Source organism: Sinohyriopsis cumingii, chromosome 5, assembly GCF_028554795.1.
Source record: "Sinohyriopsis cumingii isolate HCF-2022 chromosome 5, ASM2855479v2, whole genome shotgun sequence".
Taxonomy (NCBI): domain Eukaryota; kingdom Metazoa; phylum Mollusca; class Bivalvia; order Unionida; family Unionidae; genus Sinohyriopsis; species Sinohyriopsis cumingii.
The window spans coordinates 49,303,415-49,327,729 of NC_142965.1; the positions used below are offsets into that span (position 1 = coordinate 49,303,415).

Here is a 24,315-nt window from a genome sequence, read left to right on the forward strand (position 1 = left end):
TATACAGATAAATAACAAGCCTAGTGAAAATATTGTGTGTATGTGTGCGTGTATCTGTGTATCTCTGTGTATGTGAATGGTTTGTGTGTATGTGTGCATGTATATCTATGATTGTGTATGTTGTGCAAGTGTGCATGTGTATCTGTGTATGTCATGTGTGTATGTGTATGTGTATCTGTGTATGTCTGTATGTTTATGTTGTGTGTATGTGTATGTATCTGTTAACGTATGTGTGTGTGTATGTTGTGAGTTTATGTGTGCACATGTATCTGTGTATGTCTGTGTATGTTGTGCATGTGTATATGTGCATGTCTGTGTATGTTGTGTGTGTATCTGTGTATGTCTGTGTATGTGCAAGTTGTGTGTGTATGTGAATGTTGTGTGTGTATGTTTGCATGTGCATGTGCATCTGTGTATGTGTATTTTGTGTGTGTATGTGTGCATGTGTATCTGTGTATGTCTGTGTACCTTTATTTAATGCTAAGTTGATTTAGTGTTGGGGGTTAGGATGCGAAAGAAAATATATGTGTTTCTTAAATGCTAAGTTCATTTAATGTTGGGGTTCTTTGTACAAATGAAAAAGTATTTCTTTTTAATGATATGTTCATTTAATGTTGGGTTTCATGTTAAGTTCATTTAATGTTGGGTTTCATGTTAAGTTCATTTAATGTTGGGTTTCATGTTAAGTTCATTTAATGTTGGGTTTTATGTTAAGTTCATTTAATGTTGGGTTTCATGTTAAGTTCATTTAATGTTGGGTTTCATGTTAAGTTCATTTAATGTTGGGTTTCATGTTAAGTTCATTTAATGTTGGGTTTCATGTTAAGTTCATTTAATGTTGGGGTTCATGTTAAGTTCATTTAATGTTGGGGTTCATGTTAAGTTCATTTAATGTTGGGTTTCATGTTAAGTTCATTTAATGTTGGCGTTCATGTTGAGTTCTCTTAATATTGGTGTTCTTGCTAAGTTTATTTGATGTTGGGGTTCTTTATACAAAAGAATTATGAGCAGAACGCAAGTGCCCATAACAATCACTTCCACTAGAAAATGTCTTCAAACAAACCCAGCAAATATGAATATGACAAATTTCACACTCCATATGATTACAACCACCAGCTTTTTCAATTGGAGCAGAACACTTTGGACAAAGCTTTCTATTTACTCTGTCCTTCCTTAGCCAAGAATCAATTTTGTTTTCATCTCTCTTTTCTTCCTGGTACATGGAGCATGTTAGGCCATTGTGGTACTGAACATGGCAAGCTGTACAAATCCTTTGCTGACATTCACTGCATGCAAATGGTATTCCTTCAGCTGTGATCCTGTAAACCATATGACAGTCAGGTGTAATGCAGTAGCGGAACTGTGTATTATTTTTGCTTACAAAGAGACTCAACGAAGATTTCGTTAGATCTTGTTGTGTAGTACATCCTTGTTGAATAAAAGCATTGAAGTCTTCAATAACCAAAGGTTGTTCACAGTTTTCTTCAACACATAAAATAGGAAAATTTTTATCCTGGATGCCAGACTTCAGAAGGTTGTTTATGCATTCACCGCAATATGGATGTCCACAATACTCAAGACAATACATGTTAGAAGGTTCCACTGGACACATGCAAACTGGACAGTCTGGCAGTTCTGAAGGTTCAAAACAAGTGCCTTTCTGTAAATGATCACAAATTTCTTGCAGCATTTTCTCCATTTTGCCAACAGAGTCTTGATCTCCAAGAATGGTTATCTGGTGATTTCGTAGATCAAGTTTCAGGAATTTAACTCCTGTATATTTCTTCATCTGTTCAAGGTCTGTACCATATTTGGATATGATCTCCTTCATCAACCCACGTGGTTTACCATCTCCTTTCAACTGTAAATGTCTTTCAAGAAGCCCTGCCAATGTATTCAAATACTTGTTGATGGCAGACAAAGCTTCTGTTCTTCTTGTCTGTGTTCCTTGAATGGAAACAGACATTGCCCTGTTATCAACAAAAATAACAGCTCCAGTTTCTTTCTCAATTCTCTTCATTTCACAATGCCCATCTCTGGTAAAAAGTCTAGCTATTTCTTTATTTTGTCTGCATTCAAGGATATCACCCTGAACTACATCATGTAATAATACTTTCGCACGACCCAATAAACTGGCATCTTCAGATTTTATATTTAAAAAGACATTTCCTGCCCTGGATCTGTTGGTTTTTACACTAACATTCGGAATGTGAGACATAATGAATTCAATGGTGTGTTCAATATCAGAGCTCACTGCCTTATAAACATTCTTCCAGACAGTGACTGATGTTTCCAAGTCAGCCGTTACATGAACAGGATAGATACCGAAACTTGGTGGATTTATACGCATCCCATTTAACGCAGTCTGGCCTTCATTAGGGTTGCTGAAACTGACAAGTACTGTGTATCGAACGCATTTCTGATTTTTCACTGGATCTGGTACAAATGTGATATCAAAGGATCCTCTCGGAGCATACTGTGAAACTTCCCTCTCAATTTTCTCACGAAGTGCAATATACATCTGTTTGGAAGTTTTGGAGGCTTCTCTAGGAATAACAATATGATTTATTCTGTCACTGACTTGTGCTTCTGAGAGTCCAAGCAATCCTTTGAAGGCAGCTTTTATATCTTCCTCAAGAATGTTATACCGTAAACCTGTCAAATACAGTTGATTTGTGGTGTCATGTGTACCATTATCTCTAGATTGCTGAATTGAAACTACCCGACCATCAATTGTAACAGATCTTGCTGCCATAGCTTTTACGAAGTCCTCTGGCCAAGCCATTTTGACATACGCGATTCTCTTCCCATGCCTACGACACCAAGATAATTTGAGTTTAAAATCCCTGGAAGTATTAGAATTTGTTTTTGGCAACTGAGGAATGACTTCAAAAAATCTGTTTGCAGATGATGTAAACAAAGTTAAGGCATTCTTGGCATCTATATCTCTCGTGTAGGTCACTGTTCCCCAGTAGGAAGGATCTTTTCCATCTTTCTTCACGAATGGTTTAATGTCGGTTATCTCTCCATACAAAGAGAAAACCTCCTCAACATCCGAGATCTCTATCTCTTTATCTGATAGTAGTTTCTGCTTGACAATGAGGGTCCTATACTGGTATGGCATGAGTATATTTAATACCTCACCACCCGCACCCAAAACAACTCGTACCCCACCGTCCGACTTTCCAACTGGCACCTCAACACACTTTTGCAACAATGGCTTAGTTAACCCATCCAAAACATTTTCAAGCATTCTTACAGTGCATTGTTCATCCACCTTACTACAGTAGAGCTGTATCTTTCCAGTAATCTTGTTGGCATCAAGTACCACAGTCCGATTTTCACATGCTGTACTCAGTCTATCTTCTACTTCTTTTCTATTCTGATGTAATGGACCAATAAATTGTCTCATTACTTTTTTCCCTGCCCAATATGTCTGCTTTAATGAAACACGTATGTTGTCCTTTGTGCTTTTGTAAATATCTAGCACTTCTGATGGCAAGAACATCATTTCATCTTCATTAACAGGAGTAATGTTGGTCACAAAATCTGCAGATGTCTGAAGTACCTGCTCATAAACAATAAGCTCAGGTTGGAGATCTAATGGCTTCAGTACTGATGATGGATGAATCTGAACATGCTGGTGATTCTTTAAATTAAAACATCCTGCCTTTTCATGTCCAAGAAAGCAGCAAACATTTTCTTTCATAGTCTCTATCAGCACGTTTTTTAGTATAGGGTCAGCCTCCTCTGCTATTCTGAACTCAAAAAGAATGTCTTCTCTCAAGTCCCTCTTTAAAATAGTTCGGAGTTCATTCATTGTCTCTCGCACACCTCTCAATGATTTGGCATTGATATAATTTTGAAAACACCATGCACCTTTCTGCTTCTCTGCAACTTTATCCCATCTTCTGTAAACATTGAGTAATGTCAAAATGTCACCTCCCTTGTGGCAAAATTCTATTTTCTTTATATCAGCTTTCTTCTTTTCTTCTTCTGTCCCTGATCGATAGAAAGTTCCACCTCCTCCACTGAATGATGCCACAACAAGAGCCTCCATAGCTATGCCTGCCAGTATTCCTTTTTTCAAAAGTAACCCCTGTCTAGGTTCAATAGGCAATTTTGATATCCAGTGTCCGAGTTTGGTAATCTTGGCATCTTCAACTGCTCCAATATCACGGAGAAACTGCATGGCATTTTCTAGTGCTCCTTGTGTTGGTGACTCCACAAAGTCAAAAGAGAGAGGATCTACTCCAAGCTCTAAAAGCTTAAGAAGTGCTTGCCCCAGATGAACTCTCAAAATCTCTGGTTTTGTACTTTTTTCCATTGTTTCATATGTTTTTTCATTGTAAAGTCTGTAGCATTTCCCTGGAGATGTCCTTCCAGCTCTCCCTTTCCTTTGCTCTGCTGAGCTCTGGCTAATTGGATACACACACAGTGAACTAATATTCCGCTTTGGGTTGAACTGCATCTCTTTTGCAAGTCCTGTATCAACAACATATCTAACCCCAGGAATAGTGATAGATGTTTCCGCACTGTTGGTAGCAAAAACAACTTTACGTTTATTTGGTGTATTTGGCTGAAAGACCTTCTGTTGTTCTTCTGGTTGAAGTTTTCCATGCAGTGGTAGACACTGGAAGGATTTGTCTGTGCGACATTTCTGAACAAACTCTTCACAGCACTTTTCAGTTTCAAGCGGTGTAGTGAGAAAGACAAGTATGTCCCCATCACCCGGTGGATTCTGTCGGTGAAGATCCACTGCAATATTAACTGCTTTAGTAACATAGTCATCAAAAGGATTTTCGTCATCCTTTGGGTTTAGCCATATTACATCAACAGGAAATGCCCTACCTGAAACATGAACAACTGGACATTTTTCTACCCCACCAAAATAGGAAACGAAGACATCTGGATTAATTGTTGCCGATGTTATTATCACTTTCAAATCAGGTCTCTTCTTCAATGCTGACTTAATCATTCCGAGCAATAAATCTGTAAAAATGCTTCGTTCATGTGCTTCATCTATGATGATGCATGAAAAGTTTTTAAGTTCATTATCTTGGATGCACTCATTCAGAAGAATATGGTCTGTCATGTACAAGATCTTTGTAATTTTCGTTCTTTTAACTTTCATGCCAACTTGATATCCAACAATTTGTCCAATGCCTGATGCCATTTCAGAAGCTACATGTGTTGCTAGAGTCACTGCAGCTATCTTTCTTGGCTGTGTGCAAGCAATAAGACCATGTTCTGCAAATCCTGCCTGGTAGAGATACTGAGTCATCTGTGTACTTTTTCCTGATCCTGTCTCCCCCAATATAACTGACACTTGTGAATTCTTCACTGCACTGAGTATGTCTGATACATACATTGGCAAAGCATCTGATAGTCGCCTGCACTCTATTCCAAAAGCAATTCTAATTTCGTTCATTTTTGTTTCAAATTTCACAGAGTTCTTGATTTCCTCTAGCTTGTCATGAACACTTTTAATGTAGAAACAAAATTCTTTCTTCTGAAGTTCAAGTTCTTCACATTTATCTTTTGTTGCCTTTATTTTTGATTCTGTCCATTCAAATTCTCTCACTGACAGATTTCCATCCGAAAGGCTCTCTTCAAGCTTCATCACTCCTTCACTCTTCTCATTTATTTTTGCCTTGTGTAATGCCAAAGTTTCTGTGGCCTGTTCCACTATTATCTTTAAATGTTGTTCAAACCTAGATTCAGTTTCACAAGGGTCTAAAACAATTAACTCCCTCACTTTCTCTTCAGGAAAGTAGGTAAGTAGCTTTGTAGCTGACTTCCTGTTACTTTGTCGTAGGCATTCTTTAGCTTTCTTAGCAACAACTTTGCTGGGAAAAGACAGTGTTACTTTTGTATTTCCCTGTCCATTTGATGTAATTCTTTCAATATTTTGAACTTCAAATTTGTATTTAAATCCATCTCCAAGTCTATATCTTAAGTAGTCCCCCAAGTCTGATCCAGTTTCAGCCTCATTGGAAAAGTTCACACAAAGTAAAGAACACTGAATTTTCATTGATTTGGGATTCATTTGATCTTCCTGCTTCATTGTTTTGTAACTTTTTTTGTTTCTTGTCTTACCATTACTTGAAGTTACACTCTTATTTTCCCTGCCTTTCATTCCTTTTACTGTAGGTACATCCTTGTTTTCCCTGCCTTTCATTACTTTTAATGTAGGAACATCCTTGTTTTCCCTGCCGTCCATTCCTGTTAATGTAGATACATCTTTGTTTTCCCTGCCTTCCATTCCTTTTACTGTAGGTACATCCTTGTTTTCCCTGCCTTTCATTACTTTTACTGTAGGAACATCCTTGTTTTCCCTGCCGTCCATTCCTGTTAATGTAGGTACATCTTTGTTTTCCCTGCCTTCCATTCCTTTTGCTGTAGGTACATCCTTGTTTTCCCTGCCTTTCATTCCTTTTGCTGTAGGTACATCCTTGTTTTCCCTGCCTTCCATTCCTTTTACTGTAGGCGCATCCTTGTTTTCCCTGCCTTTCATTCCTTTTGCTGTAGGTACATCTTTGTTTTCCCTGCCTTCCATTCTTTTTACTGTAGGTACATCCTTGTTTTCCCTGCCTTTCAATCCTTTTGCTGTAGGTACATCCTTGTTTTCCCTGTCTTTTATTCCTTTTACTGTAGGCACATCCTTGTTTTCCCTGCCTTCCATTCCTGTTACTGTAGGCATATCTTTGTTTTCCCTGCCTTCCATTCCTTTTACTGTATGTACATTCTTATTAATTTCCCTGCCATTCATTCCTTTTGCTGGAGGTGCATCCTTGTTTTTCCAGCCTTTCATTCCTTTTGCTGTAGGTACATCCTTGTTTTCCCTGCCTTTCATTCCTTTTACTTTTTTATCAGTATCCAACGTTTCCTTACTTTTCATAACCTCTTGCCTATTAATGCCATCCACAAATTGAAAATTTTCCTTGGAACCAAGAGGTTCACTTCCTTTTAGCAAAGGTAACTGCTCCAAAGATCCATGCTTTGCACTGATGAATTTTTTAAACTTCTCTTCATCTTTAGAATTAGAGAACCTCATTGGTTTTCCAGACAATTCCTTGAGTTTTCTATCTTTTCGCATTTTTTCTTGCCCTGACTGATATTCAAGACAAGGGACTTCATGTTCTGGCTTCGACCTCTGTGAAAGCACAACACTATCCCGTTTCCAATTGATATTTGAATCCATTCTCCTTTCCTCTCCAATACCTTGGTCTTGTCCCAGCAAATTCTTCTGACTGCAGTGCAGAGGCAGAAAGGGTATTAAATTTACTGGAAGGATCTGTCTTTTCCACATCCCTTCCTCCAAGTGAACATGATGCTTCTCCATCTGCTTGTACTGAATGAGTCATCTTTTTAGAGCCACCTGCAATCTTCTTGACCCTTTCTTTTGTTTCACTTCCATCCCCTTCACTAGCTAAACTTGGTTTATTCCTATTCCTGTGAAAGACCATAGATCTAGTGGGATATTCCTCCCCTGGTTCAGATTGGAATTTGTTTCCCAGATTACGCAAAGCTGCTCCTATTTCTCCTGATGATGGATCAAATTTCAAATTACCTTGTACTGTCTGTTCTGATGATGGGTCGAATTTCAAATTACCTTGCACTGTCTGTCTTGTGACTTCTGAGGTGTCTACAGAGCCTGCCATGTCAGCCGGGTCTCCAAAATATGTGCTATCCATTCTGCCACTCACATCTGTTAAAAAATATTTTGACAATATTAAAGAACAGCATTATCAGAATAATTAGGCTCTTTTACGTTTCATTGTTCCTTTCCATGCAGATGGTTTCAGTCATGCATACATGATTATTCCTTCTTCACCATCCTATGGTGGTATAGCAAGGCATTGTAGGCATAGCTAACCATAATCAGAAAGAAGCAATAATTAAAGATGTTATCCCTCACTAATATCTGCACATTTGTATTTTGTACCTTCTCCTTGGAGCTACGTTCATAATTTTATATGGTTCTTGTTATCTACTTATGCTAGTGAAGCACAATATCAAACATGTTTCTCTCCCCCTTATTGGAATTTCTGCTTAGTATCTTAGGATTGGACAGTTATAGACTGATGAACAGACTGAGAGATACAGTGTATCTTAGGATTGAACAGTTATAGGTTATAGACTGATGGACAGACTGAGAGATACAGTGTATCTTATGATTTAACAGTTATGGACTCATGGAAAGACTGTGTATCATAGTATCCCACTAAAGTGAAGGGAAAACAATAAGAATGATGAAGCCTGAAGTATAGCTAGCATAAGGTTTCCAGCACTTAAAATGGGTATGGCATGTCATGGAAAATTGTCCCTAATGGGTTACAATGATTACTTGTTTACAGATGTATCTTTAGTTTCATTGTTCCCCCACCACACACCACCGTCCTAGTCTGATTCAAATGTGCAAATGGATGTCCGTAGATAAGCAATGTCTACAATTTGATCTATAGAATAATGTGGATGTATGTTTGGGTTTCTGGGAGTTTCTAGAGGTTACTCAGTTTTTCAACACTGCTGAGATAGATTGGGATGGGTATCTATTGGAGGTTTGGAACCCTACTCCACACTAGCCAAGAAGAACACTAAGCAAAATTAATGCTGTCGCCATACAAGTCTAATCTCTAGTTTATCTCATCTTTTTCATTTCTGGCTTCAATTTACCTGTCCCATCCAAATGTTCAGTCTTGTGCTTTATACTTTTGTTCCTTCTTTCTTGCTTTAATTGAGTTTCAAGAAAAGGGTTTTCATCCTCTGGCCCCCATCTATCTCTGGATCCATTCTCTTTTTCTCTCCAGCACCTTTCAAACACTTCTCCTTTAGATTTACTCTCCTTCAAATGAGCATTGCAAAATCCTACTCTTGGAACTGAAGTTATTTCATTTTGGCTTTGAAACCTTGCCCTCAACTCTGATACTGAGTGCTTTTCTTCACGAACATCATCTTCTGAACTCTTTCCTGAAAAAGATTTTGATGGCTCAAAACACTCATTTCTTGATTTGGCTGAAGACAGGTCAGAAGAGTATTTCATTTTACTGGGAAATTCTGTCCTTCCAAAATTGCTTCCTGCAAGTTGTCCATCTGCCTGCACTGACAGAGTCGTTTTAGACTTGCCTGCAGTCTTCTTGACCCGTTCCTTTTTTTCATTTCCATCTTCTTTGCTGCTTAAATTTGGCTTGCTCCCATTCCTATAAAAGGTCAATGACCTTGTGAGGTAGTCCTCCCCTGGTTCAGATTGGGATTTTTCCCCCAGATTATGCAAAGCTGGTCTCCTTTCTCCTGATGATGTACCAAACCTCAAATTAGTTACCACTGTCTGCCTTGAGACATCAGAACCTGCAGTATCTGTGTGGGTTTCAGAATGCTTGTGATCCATTTTGTCATTGACATCTGGTAAGAAAAATATTCTGACATTATTATCAAGTTTCCTTGAATGAACTGAAGCTCTTCTTTATATATATCAGTAGAAGACTTTCTATGAAAACTCCATAAAATATGATCATCCATTCAGGAGAAGCAGCTATAAAAAGTTTTTCAAAATGGCCACCATGACACCTACATTTGGTATAAAGTTCACACCATCTATATTTAGGCTTCACTAGATATCATAAAAAGTCTTTCAGTGAAAACTGAATGCTGATGTGGCCACCATTTCTAGAGAAGTAGCAACAAAACAATTTATAAAATGGACACCATGCCCACTACACTGTGTCAGATTAGTATTATTTTCATATACGACTACCCAGACAATCATAAACAGCAAAATACTATGTCAATAACAGGAGTGATGATAACCAGATTTGCAAGATGGTCATTACTGATTTTAAATCCAAGAGGAGTTGGGACAAGATTTTCAAAATGGCTGCTGTGGAGGCCATATTGGATGTCAGATCAGCACTATTTTCACTTAGAACCAACTAGACATTATAAAATATATTTTAGTTAAAGCCTTACGCTGATATTACCTTCCATTCAGAACAAGTTGAAGTCACAATATTTCCAAGATGGCAGTGTGGTGGCCATACTGTTTGTCCAGGCGGTACCATTTTCATTTAAGCTCAACAAGACACAGAAAAAGTCATTCACTGAAAACCCCATGTTGATATGACCAGCCATTCAGGAGGAGTAGCAAATAAAACAATTTTCAAGATGGCCATTTTGGTGGCCATGATAGATATCCAAGCAGAACCATTCATAAGACACACTGGACATCATAAAAAATCTGCTCATGTAAACTAATGTTGATGTGACTTTCTCTTCATGAACAGAGATAATGAGATTTTCAATATGGCCACTCTGAACGACTATTTTGTTTAGGAAAGTTTTTGTTTAAATATACTGACAAATGTACTATAATACTTAAAAATGTAACAAACAATATCTGATACAATATCAAAATGAATATCTTCACAAAGTAGCAAAAGGTCTTCTGCTGTACCTATATCGTAAGTACTAATCACTGAAAATCATTAGGACTCAGCACAGACTCTCATCTGCCTCTGTAGTTTTCAATGTTGGATCTAGGTCTATATTGTTTACTTTACAAGGAAATAAAGTAAAGCATTTTTTAAAAATGTCCCACACGTCCACGGTTTATTATAAAAGGCACACTTATTTATATTTACACAAATTTACCTGTGATAGATGGATAGGTAGATAGTCATTCAGTTTGACAAACTAATCAACAATAGTTTTCTGTGCAAGAAAATTTTATCTGTGTATTCCAGAAAGGCGTTAGAAGAAATTATTTATATAAAAAAAGTCTTAACAAAGATAACAGTGTGAATAAGTGTGTGTAGAGGGCATTCATTTTTAAAGTGTCAAGAAACATTGTATGATAAATCAGTCATTAATCACTGTGTATCTCAAAGAACTGACATCAAATATGTAAACTGACTGGTTTGCATTTATGTACTGATATCAAATATGTAAACAGACTGGTTTGCATTTCTTTTTCCAAACAGTCTGCACTTCCTTGCCTTTCATGGGAGCCACTGAAATGAAGACGAATTTCAAATACAACTGATACCAAATTCTTCAGAGAATATTTACAATGGGTGTGAAAGAAATAATCCTATAAATATTAATTTTCTTTATCTAATCCCAATACACAATGATACAAATATTCTTTATTTACCTTTAATGTTTTAAATATTCCAGTAGAACGGAATTGTAGAACATTGATTGTATTGGCTATATCCCTTCATCCAATGCTGTAAAATAACTAAAGATCTTACACTGCATATTTAAAACAGCGATATGAATTTGCTTGAACCATAGTTATAAAACGTCATGAGGGGAGGGGTGGAATGTTTGCCTGTATGCCTACATTTACCTACATGTTGAGTGAAGGCACTTTCCTTTTCATCTTTTTATTAAGTTCTTTTTTTCCGATGTTTTTATAATTATCAGTGATGAAACAAGAAGGCCAGAGGCAGAGTGTCGATCACATGATCCCAAGGTCAAGCCTGTCACAGAATGAATTGTAGTAGCTTAGTCGTGATTTATCCAATGTATGAAGACAATACATCAAAGGATCTAAGAAATATATATAAATGAAAAAACTTTATTCAAAACCATATCATAAATTTCTTTATTACTGAGGTTTAGCTGAGCTATGAACCCAGGGTAACATGGTGCATTTTCTAAGTTCATAATGATTAATGCCATGTATGAAGAGAAACTGTTAGGGTTTAAGAAATATTTGCAAATGAAGAACTTTAGATTAATTTGATGTGTATTCCTACAACTAATTTCTTAGTTATTTCATTACCTGACAGAAATGATCCGGCTATTTTCCGATCGCACTGGAGTCTGTCAATAAAATCCGACGTAAATTTGTGACATCTCATAATTGCATTATATATGATATAAATATAATCTTACAATACGGATAAACAATTGCAAAGACTGGTCCAAATGGCAGTCTGGTCAGATAGGCCGCGGTTTTTAAGGTAATAATATACAAGTTAGGCCGCCGGATCTAAAAGATCAGTAACAATTTGAAGTCAAGACCGTCATTGTGTAATCGTAAGCTTTTATCACCAGATCAGTACCTGTACTTTGTACGATTAGCTTGTCATTTCGATCGTCTGATACTCCCACTCCCAAATGATACATTACATTGAATTACAAAACCACTTTCGATTTTGAAGCATGGATTTTTCAGGAAATATTACATCCCTTACTTAAAACGAGATTAAGCTTACAGTTTTACTGGATTTCTTTCTTACAGCATCAAAGTTGTGTTCCAAAACTTTTCTAGCGGTTCGTCTCCAATAGAAAACTGTTCGAAAACATGCCAGCTATGTTTTTTTACGATCTCAGTATTGTATTTTCTTCAAATGTAATGAATAGCAGACTATGCTTTGTCTTTTTATTTTATTAATTTATTCATTTATTAATTAATTTATTTATTTAGGGTTACCATAAGTTATCTTTTTCCTGGCCACGTCCTCCTTTCTCGCCTTCTCTCTCTCTCTCTCCTTCTTTCTCTCTCTCTCTCTCTCTCTCTCTCTCTCTCTCTCTCTCTATATATATTACAGATACACCCACTTTCCGCAGTGTCCTCTTTATTGACAGTTCAAATATAGTATCCCTAATTTATTTTGATATAGTGGGTTCATTATAACGGAAGTATGTATCTTCGTATGTATGTATGTATGCATGTATGTATGTATGTGGTTTAGCAACATATTAGCACAATTATGGCTATTTAGTGCCTAGACCAACAAATTGTTCTTCGCCTTTGATTTTTTTTAGACATGACTAGTCCTCATGTGAAGCCAGGGGCCGTCGGAACTGCATCCGGGATGGCTTTGAAAAAGTGGCCAGGAGTCGCATACAAATAAAAAAGGAAAAGGTCTTCGATTACCAGGAACAAATCGTCAAATACCATCGTGAAGAGGTCTTCGATTACTAGGTACAACACGCAGAAGGCCACGCCATTAACAAATCTTGATTTACTTGAGATAGCAGAATCAGTCAAGCATGTTCTTGTTGTCTTTATGCGAAATGAACTTGCATCGATGGTGCGACGCACAGATAAAACCGGTATTATCAATCTGGATTTGACAAAAGGACCTGGCACTCACTGCTGAGTCGCATTTGTGGTGACCCCTCGACATAGTTTGTATTTTGAACCAATTAACAATGGATAAAAACATTGACGGTAACTTTCTTCCACTTGTCGACAAATATCTTCTTGATAACTATAGCATTACTTGACACTCGTATACACTGAAGTATAACCTTGTTACATTTATGAGTTCGTATATATTCAGAATAAATTGCTTGAAACGGCACAACATGGTATCAATACGATTAGTAAACTATATAGTGGTAATAGCATAGCATTTTCTTTGAAACTTAAGCTTTCGTTCTGAACATGTCACCACTTTATTCTTGAGATATTTCAGTTAAAAGTGACAACATTTATGTCAAGTCACAGGGGCCATAGCTTGGAAATGCTTTGTTCTCACATGGCTGGATTATACGGATTCAAAGAACAAACCAGAAGTTATGTTTCAATCACATAATCTCTGTAATGCACGAAACTGAACCGTTCATTATGCGCACTAAATTTCTCCATTACGCAAAATAGAAACTTGCATAATTCAACTACCAAGCCAAAAACAGGGACATAACATGACAATTTTGTCGCGTTGTCGAAGCTCGAATGTGCGTATTCAATGTTCTAAAACATAATCTCGAGAGAACCAAGTACACGAGTTCCTTCAATTATACAATTACAGAACGAATTAGCTTCATCGAAGCTTGAAAACGCTAACATGAGAGAGCCAGTCATAGAAATATTTTTATCACGTGATCTCCCTCCTAACTGAATATTCAAGAAGTAATTTGTATTTTCGTGGTTCTAATGCACAATCTTGATTCTTGAATATGCGATATATGGAGAAATCAGATGATTAAAACCAACTTTCTGACTTGCTATCTCGCGCTTGCTTATTCTGTTGTTTCGAACATATGATTATATGATTCAAACGACTTTTCCTATTGGCTTTCTCAAGATTGCAAATTTGAGCTTGATATACGCACATTAAAACTGTCATTTTCAAAAGTTTTCATATATAGCCCTGCTAGTCTGCCAGGAAGGTTGGTAAGTATCATCTAACTGAATAGCATTAATCTGTGTAATCAACGCCACCCACCTCACACCTCTCTTTCTCTCTCTCTCTCTCTCTCTCGTCCACCAGTTAAAAGTATGAACAATTATGCGTGGTACACTATCTTTGCTAATCATTTTGCATCGTATTTGTGATAGGTTATTCTCAACAGGTTTGCAGTTTATTGTGCATGTGAGTGAGGATGCAGTTCAACAGCTGACATTTTAACATGTAATGTCATTACCATGGATAGTATACCACTGCATACAGCTACAGTCAATATCTTTCATCTATTTTGGATGCTGGGGTTGATTGGTAGATATTGAGCTCCTTTAAAAGTCAGTTCACATTGTCTGTGCTTTATACTGAACATCTATTTTAACCAATCTCTATATGTTTCTTTTTTGTTTTCCAACAAGGAAACTTTTTGAAAGATTTTATTAATAGACAGATAATAATGGCATAAATGATAACGCAAAAGACAAATCGTGAAAGGATGGATAAAACATTATTTTCATTAACTTTATATCTCACCATAAATAGGTAGATGTCAAATAAGCATCATACAATCTCTTATATGACCAGGAAGCTTTTGAGAGAGAGAGAGAAAGAGAAAGATCAAAACCTAATATCAACCACAACAAACACATCCAGTAATTATGGTGTACTTTGTCCAATTAGAAAACAACCAGACTAGCATATAGATTTATTTACAAGTATTGATTAATATGATAGATACAATTAACAATCTAAGAACCTAATATACTTTAAATACGTGATAATGTCATTAAAATATAAGGACATATTACAGGTGTCTATGTTGTACATATATCTCGTAGCATTTTAGAAATATTGACTCATAAATTTCCTTATCCTGTCAGTTACTAGCTATTGAGTGAAATGAATGTATCCACCACAGACATTTCTTTTGAACCTCAATTGACAGTATCGCTCCTGTTTAATTTATTTTCTCAAAGTTTCAAATTAAGAAAGCTTGATAGTCTCTTTTCCTCATCATATCTCACATAATCTTTCATCTTTATTAATTCTCAAAATATGATGGCGTTCATTTAATTTTTCTGAAAGCTACCACTGTTGCACTTTACTAAATCCCTGATATTTGATATACTTATGTCCACGAAGCATCTTCAAATCAAGTGGATACATGTAGTTGCTTATCACAGGATTGTATCAAGCAGTAAGTGATTCTATACGATGAAAAGATAATATGCTATAAATTACATACTACAGAATTCTTGATATAAAACTGTATTCAACAAGCAAGAACTGACACGCAATATTAAAGCACCAGTCATGGATAATAAAACAGCTCATAATTAAAGCTGATTTATAACTTTATATTACACTTTTACCAATTACCTAAAAGTATTTGAAATTAGCATTGTGGACAACATTTGTGTGTAAGGTTCTCTTCACCTCTGGTGAGAGAAAAATTAATGATGAAGACAAACAGCGGACGATAGATGGAGATGGCACCAGATATTAAAGGGCTTCAGACAACTTTCTCTTTTCAATACCAGAATCTACATAAAACATATTATATAGTGCACTAAATCATACATGTACTAACATGTAATTACTATGACAAAATTGACAATCCTGTACATGCAAGGTACAAATATATCAAACTCCGAGAACAAAATAAAATTTTCAGTGATGGCTACGGCTGTTTAAGTTAAAGTTGTACCAGAAGATCAGAACTCCACACTGTGATTACATCCATCATTTGGGATCATTTTGTCATTAGGTTAAATTTTCATTGATCAACAATCCACTGACCACAAACAGAAGCGGCATGCGTTTTGAAACATTTAAATCAAGTTTGTACCCTCTGCAAAGAGACAGAAACTGTGACCTCTGCATTTTGTAATTTGAGAGTTGTTACAGGTCAGGTATACCCCCAATTTTTTCTCAAAACACCAAGGATTTCAAAGATGCTGATAGAGATGTATGTGACATGATGCATTTGTGTCGCATCTTAACTACAGGGTCTAACAAATGTTTAATTTAAATGCCCATAATTTTAACAGGATCAGACAAGTAAATTTACCACAGACGTGTTAGCAGAGGACTGAAAAAGGTTGAATTAGATGTTGAGATGTAGCCTTTTATACCATTTCATGCGTTGTGTTTTAATATACATCAAGATAATTATAAATATCACTGTTTTGTACATATACACAGTGAACATTTACAATTTAATACGTGCAAATGGCTTATTTTCCACACTCAAGAGAAAAAGCCCCATATCACAGTAGCATAGGTCTATAATTAATGATTTAAGACATTGTGCAAAAAGACTTGTGTTAAAATAATGCGCCAACAGGAGTGGTATATCACATGGCTGGATAGCCCCACACAGGGGTATGACCCATGGGTAGGAGTGGTACAACACATGGCTGGATAGCCCCACACAGGGGTATGACCTAGGGGTAGGAGTGGTACAACACATGGCTGGATAGCCCCACACAGGGGTATGACCCATGGGTAGGAGTGGTACAACACATGGCTGGATAGCCCCACACAGGGGTATGACCTAGGGGTAGGAGTGGTACAACACATGGCTGGATAGCCCCACACAGGGGTATGACCTAGGGGTAGGAGTGGTACAACACATGGCTGGATAGCCCCACACAGGGGTATGACCCATGGGTAGGAGTGGTACAACACATGGCTGGATAGCCCCACACAGGGGTATGACCTAGGGGTAGGAGTGGTACAACACATGGCTGGATAGCCCCACACAGGGGTATAACCTAGGGGTAGGAGTGGTACAACACATGGATGGATAACCCCACACAGGGGTATGACCCATGGGTAGGAGTGGTACAGGGAGAAAAGAGAGTATGTAATAATATTATGTTAAAAACATGTAATAAATATAACCATGCATTATTATAAATAAATTCTAAAAAAAATTAAGTTTGACTTTAATTATCCTACTTCTATACCAAATGTACCCATTTAAGGACAGGACTGCAGAGGCGTGGTATTGGGCTGCGTGATGAGTATTTGGTGATATTATATAGTACATATTTTAAGCAACATTGTTTTATCATATACAAATAAAGTTTAAATAGACACGCGTGATACGTATTTACTTTATGACCCAAATCTTCAATACCATAGGTACATAAATTGTACTGGTCTACATAGAAATAAGCGATGATTTATATTTCAATATGAAACAATCTAGGTAAGGTTTTATTGCAAGATAAATTTTGGAAAATACCTAACGCACAAGGTATCTTGATCCTTGACCAACATTTGTAATTTCAAACAGGAAGAGAATTTGGTTCCAAGTATGTGAAATGCATGTATAAATAATCTGTAACCAAGCAGGTGTCGTTTTTCTTGACAGAACTGTCAACCCTGATAAGACCTTCTGAGTAAGGCAGTCATTTTTGTTTCCTTACACCAGATCAATGTTCATTAAGGTTTCTTACTTATTTTAAGAGCATAGATTCGTAACTGAAAATTGGGTGCTCGTCCTTGGGATACGAATTTCTCTAAAATAATTCAGAAGATCTTTTTTGAAATTTCGATTCAACTTTATTTGGAATTATTTAAATTTCCAGTATTATTATACATTTTAGACAACTTTAGTGAAACCAACAAGCTTTTAATATGACATCTAAAGTAGAGATCTTTATTTAAAATCCTCCCCAGTAACAGTTAGACTCTTTGAGAAAGGATAAATTGCTTCAGCTTGCCAGAAAATATGATCTTTCCGAAGCAAAGACTTCTTTAACGAATCAAGAAATAAAAAAATATTTTGGTCCAACATTTGGAGAAAAAGAATGTTTTAGATAAAAGTGATTTGGATTTGATTAGTCGGCTCTAATTTACATGTTATGGAATTGAAATTAAAATACAAGAATGTAATCCAGTTAAGGTTTATGAGCTTCAAGAAAAACAAATGCAATTAGATAAAGAGGAAAGAGAGAGAAAAAATGCAATTGAAGAAAGAAGAGGGATAGAGAGAGATAAATGCAATTAGAGAAAAAGGAGAACTAAATGTAAATAAAGAAAGAGGAAAGAGAAAAACAAATGCAAATGCAGATGCAGAGAGAAAGAGAAAAGGAAGAAAGGAAGTATCAATTTAGATTAAAAGAATCAGTGCTGGCAGTCGAAATGCAATCCTCCACTTTACAAAAAAATTCAACTTTTGATGTTACTAAGAATATTACGTTAGTACCCCCTTTTAAGGAAAAAGATGTAGCTACATATTTTCCTCATTAGAAAAGAATTACTGAAAATTCGAAATCGCCAAGAGAGCATTGGACTCTATTATTATAAAGTGCAACGCTCGAGACATTGACGCTTCCCAGTCAGTACAGCAAAGGGCTGACTACGATCTGGTTAAAGAATTATCTTAAAGGGTTATGAGCAAGAACCTGAGGCTTATCGACAAACGTTCAGAAATTAAAAACAAGAAACTGGAGAAACTCATATCGCATTTGCAAGAGAAATATAGCAGTTATTTGACAGGCGGTGCTTAGCCAAGAAAGTTCATCAAGATTACCAAAATCTCATACAACTCATATTAGTTGAAGAGTTCAAGAATTGTGTCCATATTGACGTTAAGACTTGCCTTGTTGAGCATAAGGTAGAAACTTAGAAAATGCTGCTCGTATTGCTGACGAGTATTCCTTAGCTCATAAAGTTTATTTTATCAGTAAGTCTTCCACTCATCAGCCGTCTGGTAATATCATATTTCAGCATAATACAAGCCCTTCCAAATCGCAGTCTAGCACAACTTTTACAAATCACGTTTCTGATAAGACTGGTCAGAAGTCATTATCTCTTCCTACGTGTACCTATTGCAAGAAGAAAGGACACGTTATTTGTGTGATTGCTACACATTGAAAAAAGCAACATAATCAAGACATATCTATTTCAAATGCTCTTATTTAAAAGAGGTCAAGATAATGATTATGTATTGAAAGCAATAAAACCCTAGTCTGATTTTATTAAAGAAAATTATGAACCATTCATGTCGAAAGGTTCTATATCTTTCTTGGGTGATCCTATCCCTATTGCAATTTTAGGGGAGACAGGAGTTTCTCAGAGTCTTTTATTAACATGTGCTTAGCATTTTTCGAGAAGTCTTCTTCTAATGAGAGTGTTCTTATTCAGGGAGTAAAGTGCGGCTTTGATAATGTTCCTCTCCAATGTGTAAATTTATCATCAGACTTAGCCTCAGGACCCGTGACAGTCTGATACTTAGTGTCTAGGGCTTTCATTTATTACTAAACAATGACTGACCTAGCTAGAGATAAGGTTATGGTTAATCCATTTGTAACTGACAAGCCTTATTTGGATCAGAAAGTCAATCCTGTTGAAAAAGAAATCCCTGATTTATACCTTGTTTATGCAGTTACTAGAGCTATGGCAAAGAAAGCTCTTGCAAATGATGTTGATCAGGAACGTATTTCTTTAGCTGACACATGTATTGGTCAAGCATTTGACGAGGTCAATTTTACTCCTTGCTTGGATCACTCAAAGGGTATTGACCACAGTGATCCTATTTTAACTACTCATTCACTTTATTCTAATCAGGGTGACAAACGACAATCACTTGTCATCGAACATCAAAATATCATGAAATCTCCTCTTGGTTTCAAAGGCCTATTAGTGATACTGAAGCCACGGAAGTACCTGTTTGTTATTTCGTTTGAAATAGCATTCTTATGAGAAAATGGAGACCACCTGAGGTACCTGCTAGTGAAGAGTGGTCAGTGGGCTATCAGATAGTAGTTCCAAAATCGTACAGATAGGAAATTCTTAGTCTGGTCCATGAAACTCCTTTGGCTGGTCATTTCGGAAGCAGTAAGACTTATCACAAGATCTTGAATCACTTTTATTGGCCAAAAATTAAAAACAATGCTTGTAAATACTGAAGATCTTGACACACATGTCAAATGGTAGGAAAACCCATTCAAAAGATACCCAAGTCTCATCTGCAATCTATTCCTGTACTTGAACCGTTCAGCAGAATGATGGTAGATTGTGTTGGTATCTTACCTAAGACCAAGTCAGGTAACCAATACTTGTTCACCATAATGTGTACATCCACAAGATTCCCTGAGGCAATTCCTTTGAGGAATATTAAAACTAAAACAATAGTAAAAGCTTTGATAAGTCTTTTGTACTCAATTTGTCTAATCTGATCAACGATCACAGTTAATGTCTGGAATTTTCCAGCAATTTCTGTACGAATTAGGCAATTTAAATGTTGTCTCTATCACCTGAGATCCATTGGGCTTTAGGAAGATTTCATCAAATTTTAAAAAATATGATGCGGTCATACTGTTCTGATACGGGTAAAGATTGGGATGGAGGCGCTCATTTACTATTGTTTGGTGTTAGGGAATCAGTTCAAAAATCTTTAGGATTCAGTCCCTTGGAACTAATGTTTGGGAATACTGTCTTTGGACCACTGAAGTTGTTAAAAGTGAAACTTATTTCTAAAGAAGATACAGAAATAATGCTTCTCGATTATGTTTCCAATTTTAATTATAAGTTGTCAAAAGCTTCTGTGTTTGCAAGAACTAATCTGCACTCTTCTCAGTCAACAATGACATTAAGGTATGATACAAACACAAAGAAAAGGATTTTCAGCTGGTGATAGAGTTCTGGCTCTCTTGCCCTCACCACAAAATCCTCATCAGACTAAGTATTGTGGTCCTTAAACAGTTGAAAGAAAAGTAAGTGATTTAAGTTATATCAAAGATACTCCTGAGAGGCAAAACTAAAAACAACTTTGCCATATAAATATGTTAAAGGATTATGTTGGTAGTGATCGCTAGGTTAATAATGCAATTAATTTAGTATCACCTGTCCCACACAGTGAGGATTTAAACGCAGGAATGCAATCGGACTCTTTTGACTTTGGAGTAACAAATCTTCGGAATTCAGAAATTATAATTAATCTGGAACAGAAACTTTAACATCTGAAGCAACAAGAAAAGAATGAACTAAAGAAGTTATTACTTGAATATGAGCACTTATTTCCAAATGTTCCTACAAGAACAAATAACATCTACCATAACATTCAGATTTTAAAGTAAACACATGTGAAACAAAACCCATACAGGATGAACCCTTTAGTATTAGCTGGAGAATGGTTTCATAGAACCGAGTAAAGGTGACTGGAGTTCACCATGTATACTTATTCCGAAACCAGATAATACCTTCCGTATGTGCACTGACTATATAAAGGTATACGGTGTGACTAACACAGATTCATTTCCAGTATCAAGAATCGATGACTGCATTGATAAAATTGGAAATGCAAAATATGTCAATATTTCTGACCTTCTAAAAGAAATTTGGCTAATTCTACTGATGGAAAGGGCAAAGGTAAATTTCGCCATTCGTGACTCCAGCTGGACTTTGTCAATATAAAGTGACGCCGTTGGGGATGAAAGGTTCAACTATTACTTTTTAACTTTTAATTAACATGATTACATCTGGTCTAGATAATTGTGATGCTTACATCGACGACGTCATCATCTACAACGACACCTGTAAAGATCATTTAGCGACAATTCGGAAATTCTTTGACTGACTCACTAATGCAAATTTGACAATTAATTTATTTAAAAGTGGGTTTTGCCGTGCTTGTGTAACATTTCTAGGACATATCGTAGGACATGGACAATTTAAACTTATATATGCTAAGGTCAAAGCTATCTCTGAATTCCATGTACCTATCAGTAGAAAGCAACTGATGGGATTTTGGGGTATGGCTGGATACAATCGGAAATTTTGTTCCAATTTTTGCATAATTGCTGAGCCCCTGACAAATGTTTTGAGTAAGAAAACCATGTCTCTTTGGTCTGAAAATTGTCAGAAGGCTTTCAACAAGTTAAAGGCAATACTTAAGAGTACATCAGTTCTTGCAGCTCCAAATTTCATGCAATCATTTAACTGTATGTTGATGCAAGTGAAGTTGGGATTGTAGCAGCATTGATTCGAGAAGACAGAAATGATGTAAATCATCCAGTGTGCTATTTTTCTGAGAAATTAAATAAGCACCAGAGAAATTATTCCACAATCGAGAAGGAATGTTTGGCATTGATATTGGCATTACAACACTTTGAAATCTACATTAGTTCAGCTCCTTCTTCGATTATTATGTTTAGTGATCACCACCCCTTACTTTCATTGGCAAGATGATAAACAAAATATGAGATTATGAAGATGGAGTTTGACGTTGCATAAATACAATAATGACATCAGGCACGTCCAAGGAAAAGGCAATTTAATAGCAGATGTATTTTCACGTGTATAGAAATAGTTTGCTTCATGTATACTTTGTGCCATTTATAAGATTTCATGTTTTAAAAAATAATCACATGTATATTTTACAAATTGTAAAAAGAAAGCTTCATTGCGTACTTCTTTCTTTTTCTTTATGATGGGAAGTGTTAAGTAAATTTTATTTAAATTGATTTTTAGTTGTTATTTAAAAAAATTTTTATTTCATTACATGCTATTGTAATGTAACATTGTATGTTGGACTTGATCTTATCCAGAATTAAATTCATTTCGGCTGGACCTGAATCGATTTTTAAAATGTTATTCTGTGTAAACAAATAATACATAGCTAAATTATTCTGTATGTGTATGGGGTTATAATCATTATTAGTATTAATAGAAGTAAATATGTTTATATGGGTCAAGGTCTAGGTTTTGTCATTTTACATAATCCAGGTTGTGGTTTTTATCTTGTAAACATCAGCTTTAGTGGCAGTAACTTTGCCTGGAAAACACTGTGTTACTTCTCTACTACTCTGAGCTTTGGCTGTAATGCTTTCAATATTTTGAACTTCAAATAGTCTGCCAGGTTTGATCCAATTTCAGTTTTATCAGAGAAGTTGACACAAAGTATTGAAGATTTATTTTTCATGACTTTGGGCTCTTTTTTTATCTCGTGTTATCATTGATACCCATCTCTTTTCAATTTCGTACCATTATCTGTAGGTACATCCATGTTTTCCATCAGGTCAAAAACACTTTTTGACTCAGCACCAATGCTTCTCTCTTTCTTCAATGTCTGCCTTCTCTACGGGATAAGGAAGGTCCGTCATTGATTCTGGTACTCACATCTGACAAGTAAATTATTTCGACAATATTTAAACAGATATTATAAGTTAAGTATGATGTCATTTTATTGCTCTTTTCCATGCCGACAGTTTCGGTCATGTGTGCATGGTTAATCTTTATTGAGAATGATGTTTTGTGGTTTGTTTCCACAGGATCATAGTTATCTGTGTGACTTATACTAGTAGCAACCGGTAGAATAGAAAACAATGGCAGCTATTACAAATATCTTCATCTGTTTTTCCTTGTCCCTCTCTCCACCCACATACCCATGAAGCTGCATTCAGATTTTACAATTGAATTGTCAGCTATTTATAATTGTGAAATATCATTCCAAATATGATCACCCTCATCAGTAAGTGCAAAGTTCAGATAACACAGATTAACGTACATTTGGATGAAGGAACTGAATGAGATAACCAATAACAAGCGTAATACAGAGATGCTATATCCCTTCGGTCAAGGACTCCCTATTTGTATACTTAATCATGTAGATTTCGCAGACAAATATTTAAATAAATTCTCAGTTAATTCAATCGATTTCGATAACTCTTTGTTTCTAAACTACTAACCGGAATGGACTGAGAAGTTCGGTTCGTCAAACTTTAGAGCACTTAATATCTTCAAGCTAGATTTTAAATTGAATCAGATTTGAACATAAAGGAAGGATCATATTTGTCACAAGTTACACATGGCACTTTTAACTTGGTTGATATTCCGCATTTGGTGTGAACGACAGAATATGTCAAGTGTGTAAACGAAATAAAGTGCAAGATAACTGGCGTTTTATTTCACTGTCATAGCGTCAGTAGGGTAAGATAGGCTTAAGTATACAAACTTTCTATTAGTCAGTGATATTGGCAATACAAACTTTCTTGTTGTCAATCAAATTGACAATATAAACGTTCTAGGTGTCAATGATATTAGCAATACAAAATGTCTAGTTGTCAATGAAATTGGCAATAGAAACGTTTTAGTTGTCAATGATATCGACAATACAGTCTTTAAAATTTTCAACGATATTGGTAATGCAAACTAAATT

At 36.0% G+C, this 24,315-nt stretch overlaps 1 protein-coding gene across 1 annotated transcript; it reads right to left on the bottom strand.

Moving 5' to 3' along the window:
- Positions 1–988: 988 nt before the first annotated feature.
- On the bottom strand, positions 989–7,099 carry LOC149799125 (uncharacterized). The gene has a single exon (XM_089958139.1). It carries the CDS (start codon positions 7,097–7,099, stop codon positions 989–991), a length of 6,111 nt encoding a protein of 2,036 aa, XP_089814265.1.
- Between the last annotated feature and the right edge of the window lie 17,216 nt (positions 7,100–24,315).

Coding starts and splice junctions, on each gene's coding strand:
- LOC149799125 (XM_089958139.1), bottom strand. CDS start 7,099: ATGCGAAAAGATAGAAAACTCAAGGAATTGTCTGGAAAACCAATGAGG.